General features: G+C 28.7%; 1 protein-coding gene across 1 annotated transcript in view; it reads left to right on the top strand.

The window, feature by feature from the left end:
* Positions 1-4,419: 4,419 nt before the first annotated feature.
* LOC111034854 (gamma-butyrobetaine dioxygenase-like) overlaps positions 4,420-20,105 on the top strand; it is a 34,774-nt gene continuing 19,088 nt past the window's right edge. The window contains exons 1-2 of the mRNA XM_022316253.1: positions 4,420-5,034; positions 19,293-19,480. Of these exons, the coding sequence (XP_022171945.1) occupies positions 4,813-5,034; positions 19,293-19,480 (410 nt within the window). The 5' untranslated portion in view covers positions 4,420-4,812. The remainder of the gene's footprint in view (positions 5,035-19,292; positions 19,481-20,105) is intronic.

Here is a 20,105-nt window from a genome sequence, read left to right as displayed (position 1 = left end):
ACCCCCACCCGCTTTACGATGCTTCTTGTTGGTGAGATACGGTGACTGTGGTAAAAGATTATGATACCTGGCCGTCGTGTAAGTATATTACCTGCATATACCTACTACAATCGACCCGGGCCCGTGTCGGAGGTACACGTGTGACATTCGTCCCAGGAAATTTTGTCTTGTGATCAAAACTTGTAATAATATTATTATTACGTATGTTTACCTTGTATTGTGTGTGCGCAGTACAGAAATTCGATATTGATTTCAGTAACGATACTTGTAGGGTTTATGGAAAGTAATGTTCCACATCATTATCAATAATATTTTTGGTGTGGTGTCACAAATGATAAATTCATACGAATTCCACCCCTCTCCCTGAACAACACTAGGAATATTATGGGTACTCGAGTTTGATACATCCTCGATGCTTAAGGCCGTCGACACTATTTATTGATGCATATAGAAGCCAGAACAATATAAGTACCCAACACTATAACGGCTTGGTTATTTATATAATAGTAAATAGTAAAAGTGTGTAATTATAATGTATGTTATTATTTATTCATTAAAAAAAAATATATCATCATATAAAAATGAAAAATACTGAATAGAAAAAAAAACGAACAAACCAGACCAACTAGTCACTAAAGTAAAAAATTGTACAAAAGAAATGGCAAAAACATAGACCAATTTCTTTATTTATTACAAATTTCTCTATTACGGTTTACAACAGATAGAACACATTTTCCAAAGCTTAATGATTATTATCTATAGGTATGTCTGTGAATGGGTAAATATTTTTTAAAAAAAACTACTTTACGAAAAATGTATTTTTATTCATAAAATGTATAAGATAAGCATTTACTTATTGAAAACATATAAAAATATTTGAATATGAATAGAATTCATTGAATAATTTTATTTCGTTACACGATAGTATGACACGTGCTGACTTTTAATCAGAATTAAGAAATCTGTATTCAATAAAATTGTATTTTTACATAAAAACCACTCCCTCTACTTGTCACATATCGATCAAGATTGTACTAAAATACATTATAAATAGGTCTGAGTACCTGCGCCTACCCTACTGTTTAAGAAAGCATAAGAAATAACACATACCTATTACCAGTACTGACATATCTTATCACTGACGCTTGTTTTAATACATATCTTCATGTGCGTCGGTACGTGTGTCAATTTTCAATAAAACTACATTTTTCTTTCTTCTAGATGAACTTGGCAAGAAAAAAATCTCTCTATAAATACACATATAAGTATTAATGTTCAATGTTTGATGGGTTGATGCCTTATAGTTGGTATCGTATAAACTTAACTTGATAGTGACTATTATAGGTGTAGAATACGACTCATAAAATGATATTATGTAGTGCGTAAAACGCGTATTAGTACAAGGAAGCAAATTTAATATCGACTCTCGTGTACGAACATTCGGATCGTTTTATTTTCTCCGCCTATAGTAATATATTTTATACAGTAAGTAGTTTATGTGAACAATTTCAAAGTTAATTTTACTGTTTTTACATGACCCTCAGACGTGGTATCGTATATATGTATATATATCCCATATTATTGTAGTCCTCGCCGTCACGTCGGTAGACCAAAACGTTTCGAAGGAGTCACGTTGAATGCAAGTTGTGCTTTAAATATAGGTCATAAGTTACAATTTCCTAGTGCTTTTTGTATCAGCAGAAAATCAATAATAACTCGACAAAGGATATATTACCATTATCATTATAAGTCTAACAAGCAGCACACGTTTTTAGATAAATCTTGCTTTTATAGTGTAAATTGTATTTAATAGATTACTATTATACGTCATATTAAAGACTGTCGCTGTAGTAGTGACTCATTGAACTTCAATATTATCAGCACTTATTTTCGAACTACTTTCTCGTTTAAAAAAAAAAAAACAATTTTTAACAATAACGCACTGTGTGTAATAATGGTTTATCAAGTGCACGGCAGTCCTTTTTTCTGTACGCCACTATACAGTTTAAACTTTAATCAAAACTTTTGTTATATTTTCCGATTTTCGTATTCGATCTTTTGATAGACAGTGTAATGAAAAAGCTCAATTTTTTTTTTGTCGTTCGATTTTTGATTAATAAACCAATATACGGTCAACAAGTTCATTTGTTACGAATTGTTCGGTCCGGGAGGCATATACGGCTTATCTCTGTGCATAAAACACGTCACGCCAGTTATAACAATACAAAGTCGTCGGGGCCGACGTGTCACCGGAAACCTTCTCTACACACAAAGCGGAGTGGCAGTGAAAAACAGGAGTAGGCATCGTACACCACTGCCTAACGGATCCAGGTCTGGCCATTAATTTTAAACGTTTATCTCACAAATATGTTGTTTTTTTTCGTACATTTTCAATGATGTATGTTTCCTATTTTATAAAAGTATCTCGTTGTATTCAATTTATGTTTTAATCGTACAAAAATGTACAAATTTTATTATGAAACCATCGTGGAAATTATAATATGCTAAGTATCCATTCGATATTTGGATTAATTTAATTTTATCCAGGAATAGGAGAAGTGGGTTTAGGAAGGGTGGGACATAACTCCCCCGTCCCCCAAATCCGTCTCACGCGAATAGATATACCATGGGATGTAAATAATATCAATATTATAGTAATACATTAATATACGGCGTGGTAATGTGACCTTGTTTTGAACTAACACGCTTAGTATAATATAATATACCAACTCGTATACACAATATACAAGATCCGATGACAATATTTACATAATAATATAATGTTATCATGCCACAGTGTATACCTATCCGGTGGTGCAATATATATATATATATAACACTAAATTTAGCAGCTGTATTGCTTGAATTAGTCCAGAAAAAATGAAGAATATCACAATAAGTATACAACTTGATGTATTTTGGTTTTAATGTAAATACCTCAGGTCACGATCAATTCAGTGTCATTTTACCTCTTTTCAATTTCTGATAGAGCCTGAAACAATAATTTTTATTTTTAATGTTCATAATTATAACATAGGTGACAATGGCCTTTAGGGTTAATTATAACTTTTTTTTTTGTTAAATAAGGTTATACGATTTTGTTTAGTTTAACAACTTTAAAATCGGTGCGGTGGGGTGGTCAAGTCCAAGTGCTGCCATCCAGGGCGTAGGCTTCTGAGTGCGTCTACGTGTGGAGGTATTCTGTATAATTATGTGGTAGACTGAGAGAAACAATATCATATTTTTGACATTGTATTACACTATCACGACAAATAAAATTCCCATGATCTCTAAGAACATGTTGCGATGATAAATGCAATTTAATTTAATATACATGCACAGTTTATCATGCCCCTAAAAAAAGTTCCGATCGAACAAGGGCTTGACTAGCTCACCCAGTGCGCAAGCTCTTGACCTCGCTTTATGGATAAATCTGACATAGGTGGGCTATAACCCAACTGTGGTGGATTAAATACAACACTTGGTGTGTTTTGGTTTATGTATTTAATAACTACAAGAGCAAATTATTGTAAGTACTAGCCACTAAGTATACCTCAATCGCCGAAAATTATCAATTTTAAAATTCGACACATGCTATTATTGTTAGTTTACATGGCATGTAAGCATGTAACCAACAAAAATATAAAAAAATATATTTGTTCATCATTGGCCTTAATGTATTCCCTAATAAACTTTTTCTGATAGTTATAAAAGCAATCTCTGAAATTTTCGTCGAGATCACTGTAATTTATGAGTCCACAAACTACACACACGTGTAGGCATACATAAATATAGCTAGTTTATCATTAATGTAGAAAATGCATAATATTATATTATTTTATCGGTAAAGACTTTTTATGTATTCGAATCTACGTGTATACATCGTTTGTAATAGTCACAGTTATTCTCTACTTTCGTTTTCTTTAGTAATTATGGTGAAATTTCTTTAGGTTAGATTTGGTTAACCGTGGTAGTAGGTACTAATCCGGTGTCTAACAGTGCCGGTATTTGTGTTTCAATCAGAACTATTGAAATGCATAATAAAACCAATCACACACAAAATAAAAAATAGACTCAATTGAGATAGGTATATTTCACTTTTGTACCAGGTCTCAAATATTGTATTATTTTTTTCTTCTTCTTTCAGATATGAGACTCAATTAATACATGCACCGAAAAATATAAATTATAATTTATACTAGCTTTATAAAATTCGTATACAGTGTTGTCTCAAAGCTCAAACACTGTGGCAGAGTGACCCGCGTCAATAGCTGACCCTGCGACCAGCCATCGAAACCACAACCCATGTCATACGATGTGTAGTAGCCATCTACTGTATCGCAATATTTGGAAATCGTCGCTGTCGAGCTATGATGTAGACCTCGACCGGATTGGCTGACACCGAACAGCCGACGCCGTTGGCCCCACTCCGATCACGTGGCCGCACACGACAAGACCCGCGATATCCGTCGGACGGCGTGCGAACTCGATCGTCGTGTCCGGTTCCGTCGGCGGCGTTCCCCCCCGACAGTATAGTCTGTGCACGCTGGAGCGCGTGCTATCTCTCGCATCGTCCGGCGAACTGTTTTCGCTTTGTCGTGGAAATAAAATAACGTCCGCAAAACAATAAACTATCGGCTGCCGCCAGTGTTTGCCTTTGATCGCGAGTGGTTTTCAGTCCAGAGCTGTGTTCGCGTTTCTTCGACAGCGGAAAGTGCACTGCAGCTCGTCGAGTACCCGGCCTAGACGCGACCGCCGAGTGCAGGTGGTTACCGCCGCGGTAACCAAAATCGGCGGTATCGGGCGTCCAAAATGAACGGCGGTGGTGACCGGCAGTGGTCCGTGACCGATTCGTCCGGCGGTGACCGGCACCGAGAAATCCGGCTGGACGACGGCCGTGGGGGCGGAAGCCGATACCCTCACTCGTGGCTCAGGAACAACTGTCCGTGTCCGTCTTGCGCGTCCGCCGAGTCCGGTTTCCGGAAACAAGTGATCCGTGATTTTCGGTTCAACTCGGCGCCGGAAAAGCTACAAGTAAGCCGTCCTCTATTCACTACTTTTATGAAACTTACATTTTTTTGATTACATTACCGTACAGCACCATTTTTACATACAGTCGATGGCATATTATAATATTATTAAATTTGTTCATTATTCGGTATGAATGAGAATTTATATGAGGTATGTATATAATATCATGCTGCAACATCGCTCAACACTATCATTCCTCCCCCAGCTACCACAGCCAAATCAGCTATTAGCATTAATAATGCCATTTCGCAGCACATTGCTTTGTTCTTGGTTTCGGTGATTTATTTTAGTTTTTATTCGCCAAAATACTGAAATAAAAGGTTATTTGTAGAATACAATTATTTAATACTATAGAATTTTTGAAATCAATTTAAAATTGTTTTAAAAATGAGCAAATAAGTAAACGTTTTTCTGGTTTGCGATACAGTACAAGTCGAGTGTCTTTCGTCATTGAGTAGATCAATGTATTATGGATGTATTAAATTTTAATTCAATGATAAAAAAATATATAATACACAAAAAAATAATAGGGCATCAGTCAACTTGTACTACTAAGTATATTTTTTAAATTTATATCGTAGAAATTTATTTAAGTAAAAATGTCAAGTTCAGTTTTCGCAGATTTTTACTAAAATAATTAAAAACGTTATTTTTTTCTTAAATATCCAATATCGTCAAAATTACATTCCCATCATAGAAATTTTTATTGCAATTGAAAAATATTTAAAATACATACAGTAAACTCTTTTTGTATAGCAGAGTTCAAAGTTCAGATTGTTGACGAAATTCGTCGAAATCTCAAAATTTTGAAGTATAAATGTAGGTATAACATTTTCAATTTTAATATCTAAGGCTTAAAAATGTAATTAGTACAAGGTTCAACAATTTTATTTTGACTGGAACTTAAAAATCTCTACATTCATAATTTTTTTTCATGCGAAAAATCTTTCAAATTTCTACGATAACGGATATTTAAAGAAAAAAATATTGTATAGTAATTAAAAAACTAATTTTCTTAGAAACTTGTTTACAACTAAACTTTGGTTAGCACGTATATTATTATATATGTGTGGTTACTATCAAACATGTGTGATTGCTAAATTTTTAAAAATAGAGTATTCATATTGTTTTGTACTAAAAAAATGGCGAGAAACTAAAAAAAATATTAATAAAATAATGTACTTTTATTCCAAAGCGCACTATTGCCATCGTATAAAATTAAGGCAAAGCGTGTTATTACCATTTCGGTTCAATACATGATATTGCATTTGTTGTAGGTATAGCCTTGTTATAGATATAGGACAGTTACATTTTTTGAACGTGTCATTGCCGTTTTCAAAACGTGTTATTGCCCATGTTATACGTATAGAATGCATAAAGATTTGAATAAAAACGTATTATTGCCATATAGGAATACAAAATTAAAAATATTATTAGCATTAAGAATTATTTAAAATTGAGAATTTTATCAAAGCAGTACAAACTTTATTTTGAAAAATGATAACGAAATTGTTAACCTATGAATGTTAATAATATATTATTATCAACTGTTATGGTTTTAATATTACTAAAAATAACTCCAAAAATTCATTACAGATATCGGAATTTTGGGCAATCAATTTTTATCAAATTAAACGTAAGGACTACTGTACAATATAACTCTTAACATTTATTTAATAAATGTTTATTTTATTATTTTCTACATTATGTCTTGAACAATATCAGTGAAATAGGTTTTTCTGTGAATTGTTCATGTCAAAATGTGCAATTTACTGACAATAACACGTTTTAGCAGAAATAACTTTATTAAGTTGCTCAAAATATAGTCTTCTATTAGATTGATCTTGGTCCTATGCACAAATGAAACTGTTCGACTTTTTAAAAATGTTCGTAGAACATATTTATTGTATCCAGTAGGTATATTATATTAAACATCTCGACTCCAATTAATTCACTAATTTTACTCCTTACCACAGCACAACACAAACGTTGTAGGTATCTCACTATTACTTATCTATATCTTTACCTCTAAAATTAAGACGATCGCTTATTTACAGTTAAATGATGTAAGAATTATTACCTACGTTCGTCTTAAATTACCATTTTATTGCTATTATATTAATACCGATTAGTATTGAATACTAACGTTGTATTATCATTTTGATTGTATTACTCAAATCGTTGAACAATAAAAGTGGTAATTACCTACAATTAATGAATAAAAAAGTATATATTCATTGTCTACTGAACATTAACCAAATAAAACATAAATTTGTCCTTTCTGAAAAGTATTAAAAATCGCAATAGCACGTTTCGTATTTTAACCACACATTTACTATACATAATTATTTTTTAAAAACGTATTGGTAGATTATTTTTAAGTAATTTATAATTATACATTTATATAGATAATGTACATATTCTCACCACTCTGCGTTAGGTATGTATTAACTTACAAGTTATAAATAAAAAATATATTGTAATATTATATTATTATAATAATAATTAATATACAACAGAGTTAACTAATGGTTTTTTTCCCCCAAGCAATCAAAACAAAAAATTCAAAATTCAAAATATGTTATTTTTCTAACGAACACTAAATGAACTAAAAAGTTTGATAGATATAATGTATGCACAGTAAATATTATTATACAACTATAAGCGGCTGATGAGTTGCATGCAACTACTTGATTAAGTAATAACACAATGAAGTGGGTAAAATTTTAGTTGATACTAAATTATTTTTCGGGCTTGTATTCCCTATTAGGATACCATTAGTCATTCCACATTAATGGCATAATAATAAGTTACCATCCATTCCTATTATTTTACAGCACCTAGTCTAATTATTTTTAAAGGGAGTTCTAAATTGGTTTCAATCATTTGCATTTCATTTTTTAATATTGAATAATTCCTTCCATTTGACCTGAGTTCAATAATAACCGTCAAGTGCCAAATTGTATTATAATAGGAAATGTTGATTTAAGTGTCACCCTTTTTTATACTCTGAACTGTACAACCGAAAGTAGACCACTTCCGCATTACTTCATAAAAGTCCTCTAGAACAAACATACTGTAATAATGATACAGTAGTGTTTATTAAACATTAATTAAATTATTATCTAATTTTCACTTTTGTTGAAATAACTTATGTAATTTACAATAACTTTACTTTTGATATTTATTTCATAATATTAATTAGTTACATGGTTATTATTAAATGTATCAATCTTGACATATTGAAACTGTGATTGAAAAATATAATTTACAAGAGTATATACCTGCCTAAATCGAAATAAAATATAAAATATTTTAATAATATATGAATATATTTTGAAGAAAAATGATTATAGTTGATTATTTTTTGGAGAAAAACAGCCTATTCCAAAAAATTGAGTAGGTAGTATAAATATTTTAAAATATAAGTTTATCAACGATTGTTGAATAAAATGTTACTTAAATCGTTACTTATATACTCAACAAAAATCCAATTTTTTTTTATTCCCTATATAAATATCATATAATACAAAAATAGTTTTTCCGGGTTTGAATTCTTTTATACTTATGTTTTTAAAACACCTTGCTGGATTGATGAAAACAGCGTAGGTTTACCTTTTTTCAAAATGTAATAACGAGCCACAAAAATACAACAACAAAAAACATAACTTACAAAAATGTTGAACTATAATTAAAATGTTACGCCAATTATTATTCTTTAATAGGTATGTTATTATTAGTAACAATTGTTAAAATATTATCAATTATTATTTTTATATGGTATTAGAGTTTTCTAATTATTGAATGATATTTTTTTGTTGCATTAATAGTTTATTTTTACACTTTATACAGAAAGATTTTTTTATAAATTATCAAAAATATTAAATTAAAGTTTTTTCAGTTAGCATTTTCATCAAAAATTATTGTCTCTTTTGTTGGCTAACAACACAGACTTCTATAAGCTATACAGTAAGTATATATGGGCTCAAATGCATTACTCCCGGAATAAATTAAATCGATGTCAGGATGTTGATTTACAAAGAACAACATAATATTATATTTAAATGCTATATGATACTGGGGTATTTAAATTTATGATAATCACACTTTTAATATTACAAACATTACAAACGAAAGTACAGTGTACAATGTCCGTTATCATTTAAAAAATAATAAATATTACTATACTAATGTTCTATAGATGTTTGTGGCTTACAAACTAGAATAATACAACGATTATTGATTTATTATTGCTTTTGTGATTACAAAATATTGCAGAAATACAGCATGGCAATAATTATTTTCGGAAGTTTAGATGAAAAATTTTAATTAAGAAACGAACCGTGACAATGGAAAATTAAAGGGAAAATATTCGAAGGGGGTTGAGAGTTCAGGAAAAGATTGTTATGAAAGGTGAAGTAAATAATTAGTGTATAACGACTTTATTTAAAATTTTAAAATTAATTTTGGTTTAAATATAAAATATCGTGTATAATTATATTTATAAGACCAATTAAATGATAATTATTAACGATAAGTAACTGAATTATGTATTATTAATGTTATTATAGTTATAATTATTTCATACTTTCAGAAGTATTATTCGAAATGTAGTGAAAAAATTCGATACAATAATAGATTGTAATCAATCATCGAAAAAAAATTAATAAGATGGATTCAAGTTTATTTAGTCTTCACATCATACCAGTCCATTAAAATGTCCATCAAGCGCTATAAGGTATACTTTAAATTTTAATGTATTGTAGGGTATTAATTTACAAATATCAACTCTCCTTATATTTTAGTCTTCGTTTTTGCGTTAACCATCATATTCTTTAATCAGCGATTATGGTATCATACTATCATGTTACAATGTCCCAATATAAGAAAATTATATTTATATAATATAATACATCAGTTTTATTTTAGAATTTAAATTGCTTTTCACTAACTAATTTTACATTAGCTAATATTAGGTGATGTTTTAGTCCTTTAAACATCGAACAGTGTAATGATCCTTATTCGAATTCCCCCCTCGAGTACATACTTTCTGCTTTTTCTGTACCCAGCCTCTTATCCGCAACATATATTATTAAAATAAAATATATTATTATTATTATTATTATTATTATTATATTTATTATTAAAAAATTAATAACTAACCCCTTACACAAAAAATATGGATTTTACCTGTCCTATAAATAATATTTAAATATTATTAAATATTTATTCGAAAAATAAAAATAAATGTTAGCATTTATCATACCCATTTTAAACTTGAGGCTATTGTCTCAAAAAACTCTTCTTACACCACTTACACCACTGCCTATCCTAACCTACTAGTCGTTCAATTGTAGAGTCGACAGTGTTGAGACTTATCGAGATAAAAATATTAATTATCTATTATCTTATTATGGTGTAGTTATAAAATAATGTTACCTATTTATCTATTTTAGATGAAAACTTGAGTTAACTACTGTAAATATTTATCTAGATATTTTTTTTAAGTTGTAGAAATTTTTTTAATATATTTTAGTATTATTATTATTTATTTATGTTCCTGCCTCCTGGTAATATGTATTGTTAACGTTCGAGTCGTACATCGTAGACGACGATCGAACGATAACGATTTCTGTTATATTCTGATATTAACATTACTTATTGGTCATTACTCATTACTTATTATAGTATTTACATTAGAGGGTGTAAATCCAGAGGTAAAGTAATTAGTAATGGGTATGGTAAATTAACAAGTAACGTTGTATTGCGTTACTGCCACGCTTTAAAATGATAAACTGTATTTTAAAACTATACTTACTAAGTATTACTTACGTATAGTACTTGCCCACACCTATCCACCCAGACTAATAGACACATTCCTTTTTACCCCGTACAACACGGCAATATAAAATTCCACAACCGTGGTTGCATTTCATGGAATATGTGAATACCTATATTAAAATCATACCTTTACATGAACCGTAATTATGCAAAAAAAAACATCATTGGGTTTAGAAACCCGAACCTGACCGGAACTCTTATATAATTGTCTCTTCGTAAATTATACCAATTCTACCTTTTTCATGTAAATTCCACTGGTATGATTTTTTTACACAAAAAGTTATGCGATATCCACCAGCACTAATTTTGGCCGTAGGCATTATCCTCGAAAAAAACACAAATCTAGACCATTTTTATTCATTATAGAAACAAGAGCTTTTTGTTTAAAGATTGAGAAACTACAATTTGAGTACCCATATCGCTTTCATAGCCAAGAATATTGTTGTCTGTATTTTTATGTCCGAGCATGAACATCAATTAAATTTAAAATCATTGTTAAAATTAAAATATAATACATACTAGCTGTCCTGCCCAGCGTTGCCTGTGCCAGAGATTGCTGTACCTAGTGTACCATACCTATATTATTTTCTACCAATTAAACTCAATATACCTAAATTTTTTATAATATTTTGTTTGATTTACAAACTATGTAAATAAATACAATAAGTAAATTTGATTATGAGGAGAAAAAACTGTCAAGAAGAACTTGAGTAGAATAAATATCATCCTAAATACTCTGTAAAATTATAATACGACAAAAATGTTACTTCCTGCTGCAAGGCCGAAATGAATACACAGGAGTTCAGCACGTCCAATGTCTGAAACTAATATTTGTATTTAAATATTTGATTTTTTGATTATTATAGATAATAAAAAATAAGATTTGACAGTGGTAAAGATTCTTTTAGTTTAACAAATTCAAACTGTATTTTCATATTTTTATCTTAAGTTTAATAAAATAATATTTCAGTATAATTAAGTTATATTGTTTTGTAGGGAACAGCTTTTTTTTATAATTTCAGTTATAATTCTATGATAATTATATATTTTAGTTTTCATCACATTTTAGTATTTTACATAAAATCTTTGAATTTACACATAAAAACCCAGAGCTTGCGATAACCTACAACCGGATCCTTTTGTTTCTGTAACTTATGGAACTCAACCAATAATCGAAACCCAAAAGCATAAACTAGGAACCAATAAAAGGGTCTGTTCCAGGCCTTAGTCAAATAATACTATTATTAAATGTAGCCATATACCCACGCATAATGAGTCTTAGTACTTTTTGCCGGACATATTTTGTCTAGTGTCCATCTGCGTCACAATATTGTGTATGGATAACACGTAAAAAGCACAAAAAATCATCGATACTACCTACCGTGTTAGTAAACCAAAATTGTTTGAAGAAAAAAAATCGTTTTTGCTTCAGATAAGGCTTGTTAAAACAAGATGACGCGGTAATAAAATTATTACAGTCCACCGCAGTGTCCCGAACACACAAAACCGTATATGTGCCAACTCAATAACGATTATTATTTTATCACTATATTATAATATAATAATATCATAGTGGTTTGCGCTTTAATAATATTGTTGACGCGAGTGCAGTCTAGCGATTGTGTATTCAAATGCCAGGGGCCCTAAGCGTCATAATAATATTGTGCACCACCCGTTACAATAAACGCGTATATTATGTATTTTTCACCAAAAATAACACAGTGCAATGTGCTCCGAGTTTCGGGAATAAAACCATGATATTATGTAATATCCAAAAACAGTATTATGCGCCTCTTCAATAATAACAATAATAATAATCATCATGTGTGTATCGCGGCCAGTGTTTGTACTGCAAACTGTATAATATGTCATAAACCTATACCTACGCGAAATAACGTCATGCACGAGTTCAATATCTTGCATTGTGGGAGGACACTTGGGCCATTATTATTATAGACGTTTTCAAAGTGGAGATCAACTTAAGACTTGAAAAATCGAGAAAGACGCTCTGCTGTTGTATAGTTGGTTTTAATTTCATCTGGTCGTTGGGTATATTATCTGTGCAACGGATTAGTTAAATTTGAATTCAATGATAAACCATTACATACGAAAAGCAATTCCAAGTGGAGACGGGGTCGGCCCTATTTCTAAGAATATTCAAAAAAATTCTTAGTATTTATATATTATTGTGTACTAGTAATTTAATTGTATGATAGTAGTAGGCATGGTAAATTGAACTAATTAATTATCTTAATATTGTGTCATACTATATTATTATAGCGTTATAATTAACTTATAGGTAAATTTTAATTTTATGAAATTGACAAGCATGATATTGTATCTTTTTTAAAACATTTTTTTAATCAAGACAAAATTATAAAGTCTTCGCGTACATTGTTGAAAACAGTTGTTTTCAAATATATTCCTTTTTCTAAAAATTTTCTTTTGTTATTCTACATTATTTTAAAAAGTACCTAAACTTTTTTTACTTTTGAGTATTTTACATCCTCTGCTTCCCACAAAACTTTTTATTCAAAATTATTACTATTATTAAAATAATTAACTAATAATACTATGCAATCTATTTTCCATCTTCTCACTTACAATAGATAAATTTAGGTATCCAATTCATCTAATTTTTTGAATAATGTTAATATTTAGATTTTTAATGTATTATTACAATATGAACGATAAATAGTTTTAATGCATCTAACGTTAAAGTCCAAGCTTTCAAATTAATCAAAAAAAAAAAATTTATTTTAATGTATTTTTGCAAAACGCCAAAACGCCTAATACGTTTTAATTGAAATGTTTTGATGTCCTTTTGAAAGCTTCGTGAATCTTTGGTAACGGTGGTACACAAAGATACACGCCATTACTTAAGCAATTTACAAAATAATGTCCATTAACCTACGATACAAAGAAAAAGCTGGAAAATGTACTGGTCTCGGAATCCTCGCTTAGAAATTTGATATTTAAACAATATTGAACTTTGAGTCGGAAATAATCTTAAAGCCAAATGCGAATCAAAATTTCGCATTTGAAAGTCCAAACTCGAGATTATTTTCTAAATTATATTAAACAGCAGGTGAATTCTATGATTGTAATTTGAATTAGGTACAGCAATAGTCAAATATAAGAAAATCCTGTTTATATCTAATAAGTAATAATATTGACTGACTTGAATTGTTAGTTTGAAAGATTTAAAATGTTTTTATGTACTTTAAATTTGAACAACATTATTTAAACTAGTTATATCGATTAAAACCAACTAAAAAAAACATTTTACAGTATTAGTTCTCTCATTTCTATGGCGAAAAAAATTATTTAAATCTAATTTCGGACTCATTTTAAACAACTTTTTAGTTTTAGATTGTCAATCAATAGAATGCTTACATAATTATGAATTAATTGTATGGTATATTTATATGTATTATAATTTATAGATAGTTAAGTTATTACCTATTAATCTTTACTTATAAATTATAATTAAATAATAAATTATTCAAACATACCTTATAAATTAAATTTCTTCAATAATGATAATACCTTTTGAAAAGGTTGATATGTGTTCATTTCTGTAATAGTTTCCACAAAAAAATTTATATATTTGTATTTTATAATTTAGTTAATATAGGTTAAAACACAATTGAAATGAATGCTTATTTACGAGTACCATAATTATTAGGTACTAAAAGATTATTTTTAATTTCTAGAAAAATTCTAAAAAAAAAATTATTATTGGTAAGTTTTTGGTAGAATTGCATAACTATCAAATATTATAATTATTATCAAAAAAATAAAAAAAACTGATAATGGACTAACTAACGTATTTTAATTTTTAATACCATCATTGTAGCTCGGTATATACTGTTGAAAAACAAAACAACCACATTTTCCTAATGTTTCATCAATAGATACATTTGAATTAAGACTATAATTGTTTTTAAAATACGTTTATATATCCATTAGGAATGAATTCAATTAGAGCTAACTTTTCTATTTACTTTCAATTTTCGTGAGAATAAGAGTCGTCTAAAAGTAGTAGTGTCCTTAAAAGAAGACTAACTCTACGGAAATAAATCTCATAATCTCTATTCGTAAAAGTGGTGTGCCGTTCCATCAGTATGGCAAAATTCATTTAAATGAATGTGTGCTGACTTTTTCACTCAAGCCAGATATAATAGGCCTACTATGACTAATGATTTTGTTCCTTGTAAATATATTGACATGACTTTTCAGAAATTTGTCTTAATCAGATCTAAAGTTATCTCAATAAATATTGGTAACCACTAGCTGTGTTCAAAAAATCATTTGTAGAGGAAAAAAATGTTTAAATGTTGTGCAAGCCCTTGTATTCAATTTTGATACTTTCAATGAATATTTTTAAGAGCTGGATTCATACATCAATAAAAGTTTCTAATATCTTTGTTCACAAATGGTGGAAACCATGTATATTTAAATTTTCCCTCCATTCGATTCTTCTGACTCGGATTAATATAATAGACATATTCTTCATAACTTACATCTGATTAATAAATATTACCATCAACTAATTCAAGTACCTCATCAGTCTCATTCTGGGCCGTAATTTTAGTGACCTTTACCAGGGCATTTTCCTCAATCTTGATTTGTATGGGCTTTTCAAATTATAGATGGCCGGCTAAAATTCGTATAGTTGAAATGGCAAGCAGCCGCTCAAAACCTATACAATCGTAAATCATTGTCGTTTTTAAGGAACATACCACCCGAGAGCAGAACGAAATATTATAAAAGCAATAAAATCAACACTTTAACGGCTGATTGACATCACAATTAAAGTAGATATCTGTTAAGAGCTTAATTGCTTATTGTTTATTTTTTTGCGTTAGTATTTAATTATGTATATGATTTAAGGTAAAATGCACTAACAATAAAACTGGTATTTACACATTAGATTAAAACACAATGGTGGTAATAATAATAATAATAATAATAATAATAATAATAATAATAATAATAATAATAATAATAATAATAATAATAATAACAATTACAATAATACCAACAAATAAATGTTTAACGAAAATAAATACATTTCAAAACAGTTTTATCAAAAAAAGAATATATATTCATTTTGGTTGGGTTCCGAATGATGTTAGACATTAAGCATAAGTCTGTTTTTCAAATTATTAATTAGTTTTGAATTGGGGATAATAATTACGAAACATATATTACAAGAATAAACATGAAAAATATTTGTGCCTATGTAAATTTTATATAATAGGTATGTATCAATTATAATAATAATTATGTACTATCACCTATGCACTTTAATATTGTTATTATAACCTATTTATTATTTATAAATCTTTTCATTTCGATATTAATGCATTCCAAACAGATGATAGATTATTACATTTTTAATTTATGCTACGAATGAATTCACATGTTTAAAAAAATATTATTTATTTTATTTTAGTTTTGTCTGTTTTATAATTTTATTTAGTTATAGGCGTTATAGCATGAGTGTATTTTTCAATCGAATGTGAATTTTAGGAAGTATATTATAAGTATTTATTTGTATAAGACGTGTAATGTTTTTATTTTTTTATTGGTTTGCATAATTAAGAAACTATCGACTTTTTTTATAACTGTCACTGAGACTGAAGATAATTAAGTTTATGTGATGAAGTTAAAATGGTTTAAAATATAATAACTGAAGGATTCTCACTTTTTCACAGATAGTTTGAGTAATTTTATTTACCAGTTATAATACTGCAAGTATATTTGTGAATCTAAAACCTCTTTAACGGCGGAATCGTATAAAACGTGAAATACAAAAATAAATCTCTTTTAGGAAATGAATAGGTTGTTTTTATTTTTGAATAACACACAATACATGTAATTAACCGATTTACTTAATCAATACATATTATAGTACATAATTAGTAAATAAATGTAAAATATGTTTATTATTAGTTTGCTATTACAGTTGATAAGTACTCCGATAAATTATAATTTAAAAATGTACGTACCTAGATCATAACTTACATTAGCTCATCTGGGAGATAATTAGCATTCACCCTCCTCCTAATTACCAACAAACATAATTCAGAGTTAAATTCAGTTACCTACCTATATTTCATGATTCACCGAGGTATTTGTGTTTGGTTTCTCTTAACTATCAGTCTATAAATCAAAATTAAACATTAATTTGTATTTTGGTGCTTACGGATGGTAAATTTTTGTTTCAAAAAACTACGATAGTCGAATCCAATAAGTTTTATTAAAAAGACTAACTTTCGTAGATACATTTGAGTAACAATAGTATGATAACTATTTTTATTACCAAAAGGCAATAATCTAGTTTTGTTGATGTTGCAGTTTAAATTATTCCAATGGTTTAATTATAATATTTAAATATCAGAACGGTGATAGTCTCAATGAATAAATTGCATACTGGGCAATTACGAAGTACAGGTACGAACAGTAGTAGCTGATTTATATTTTCAATTACGTAAGGAACAAAAAATAATTTGATTATACTATTATCTTTGAACCGTAAAAGCCACGACTCAAGACCGTAATGTGCTAGCGTTACACGTCCTCCGCAGTATTAGACTATAATGTATAGTATGTATATTGTATATAAGTATATTATAAGAAATCACTAATAAAAACGCATCATGTAAAAAATGTTAGAAACAGGTGGGAATCGTTATAGATGTGTACACTTAAGGATGCCGATAAAAAAAACTAAAAAGTGTGTTTTTGGAATTAAAACGGTATGGTACACCGATTAACGGTATGAGAATAGTTTCGTGGTCCACATAGCTTAAAATTCATATCAATATTTGTAAAAAGTCTATTGAGTAGGTATAGTAAATATTAAGACACACATTAACTACAGTTTCCTACGAATAATACTTTTTGAATTAGAACAAAATAACTAACATCACTATTTGTGTTCAAATGGCTGATTCCGATAGAATTTTAACTTGAAATGTTTGTTAACGACCTGTGTAATTTTCATTTTTGAATTTTATTTTTTTGTAGGCAAAATGTATGAAAAAATACGTATTACATTCGCAACCCTTAGCTGTAAAAATTGAAAAAGTTTTAATTTATATATATATATTTGTGTTACTATATAACTTTTTACGTACTACTGATAAACAAATTTAGTAGAAATAACACTATGTATTACGAAATAGAATATAAAAGAAAGAAATCCACTAGCTGTTTTATTTTTTTTTACTTTAAACTTAGATGTTTCAGTGTTTTTACAATGAAACTGGTAAGAATTCTCTAGAACGACGTCTGTATACAATATACATATTATATTATATGTGTAACACATGTATGTATTTTGCTACGCTTTTTGGCATAATCAATAATTAAATAACGAAAGGAAGAAGATTTTTATCTGAAAGGTTTACTCATTGCGAAGTCTCTTCCAATTAAAACGTCACAAGTACAATGTATAATATATTCAGTTGCCTTTGCAGTATTCGACGATATCTACTCTTAGCACTGCAGACACGAGGGAATAAAATAGTTTATATAAAACGTAATGTAACATACGCACAATCTAACTGGACTACAACTAAATAGATAATTGCATAACGTTAGACAGATAAGTTAATTTTAAAATAACTTTCTTTTTTTCAGTCGAAAATACGAGAAGGTCGATCGTTCACAATAACAATAATATGCTTTAAAATAACACATTTTGTTCGAATATTTACACCGGCTATTATCTTATCTCTATTATCTGTATCTCTTTAAGGGTGTCGGTGACGGTAGAATCAAATATTAAGAAGTTCTATAAAATTGTATACTTTATATTTTAGTTGTAACCCACCCTTATTATAATGCTTTTCCAGTAATCTACTGTCTGATACCTTTTAAGGAGGGAGGGTTTATACGGATTATTAGATCTACAAAAATGATTTTGAAACTCTCACGCCTAGTTTGTATGTCATATTTTGATGTATATTTTTTTTTAATCTAAAATATGAGCATTTTTTCAGGTAAGATCATTTCTAAATTAAAGAATTAGAGAATTTCCAATTTACATAAAGTAGTGCTAGAAAAATAACAAAATAAATATTGTGCATTATTCAAAAACCAATTTTTAGTTTCTGTAATTTTATTATAATTTTGAATATAGGGCTTCATGTGACCCGAAAAATTTTCTCTTATTTTAAATAAAAAAATAAAATGAACGAAATCCGACTATTTTATGGGGAGTGAGAGTTTTTCCTGTAAGACATGTTTTTGTGCTAAAAATGCACCGACTCTGACTAACGATTTTTAATTTTACACATAATATTATACATAATATAAAGAATACCAAACAAATAGTTAGGTATTCAGTTTTCCTCATTTGGTTCGGTGTAAAATAGAAATATTATGTGAACTATTTCTCTTTTCAGATTATAAGCAATGATAAGCTCTATGTGAAATGGGATGACAGCCACGAGAGTACTTATGACTTACAATGGCTACTAGAGAGAAATTTTAATGAGGGTCGAGAACGCCACGAAAATCAGCAAGTCAAATGGACTGCGGAATCGTTTGCAGCTATATTCCGGTCATTTAAATATGATGACGTAATCAAAAGGTCGTATCTATCACTACCTATTTTACTAATTTACCTATCTAGAACTGTTCACACCATAAATTATTAGAACAAACTTTTCAAAATCAATTTTAATTTATGAAATTTATTTAAACGTAGATTTGAAAATACCTCCTCAAATCAAAATGTATCGAAACAATTTAAAATGTAAAATAGAATAAAAAATGCAATATAGGAACATAAAATAAATCACGGACATCGAGGTAAATTTTCAATTGAATGACATTTCAGACAAAAAGAGTTTCAAAAACCAATTGGTAGGTACTTGATAAATGCAATACAATTATAATTGTATTATATTGTGATATCGATATTATTGTAAAGTGTACTGCCAATTAAAAATTATTATTTATTACGAAAATGAATAGTGCACAACTTAAATATAATAATAAAATAGTGATTGTTTTTTTTATTAAATCAATATTGTGCATACCATCAAATTTATAAATCCCGAATAGATTTGATGTTACAAAAGATTTGTCGTAAGTCATTTTTAATGTCAACAATAACTGCTAGGTTAATACGACTTATCATCATAATACAACCAATTACTTTTGATCAACTTAACATAAAACATATATATATAATATGAAGTAAGACATTTTTT

The sequence above is a fragment of the Myzus persicae genome, unplaced genomic scaffold (assembly GCF_001856785.1).
Source record: "Myzus persicae strain clone G006 unplaced genomic scaffold, MPER_G0061.0, whole genome shotgun sequence".
NCBI lineage: Eukaryota > Metazoa > Arthropoda > Insecta > Hemiptera > Aphididae > Myzus > Myzus persicae.
Note: the sequence above shows the minus strand (reverse complement) of the source record. Positions and strands in the feature narration are given on the sequence as shown.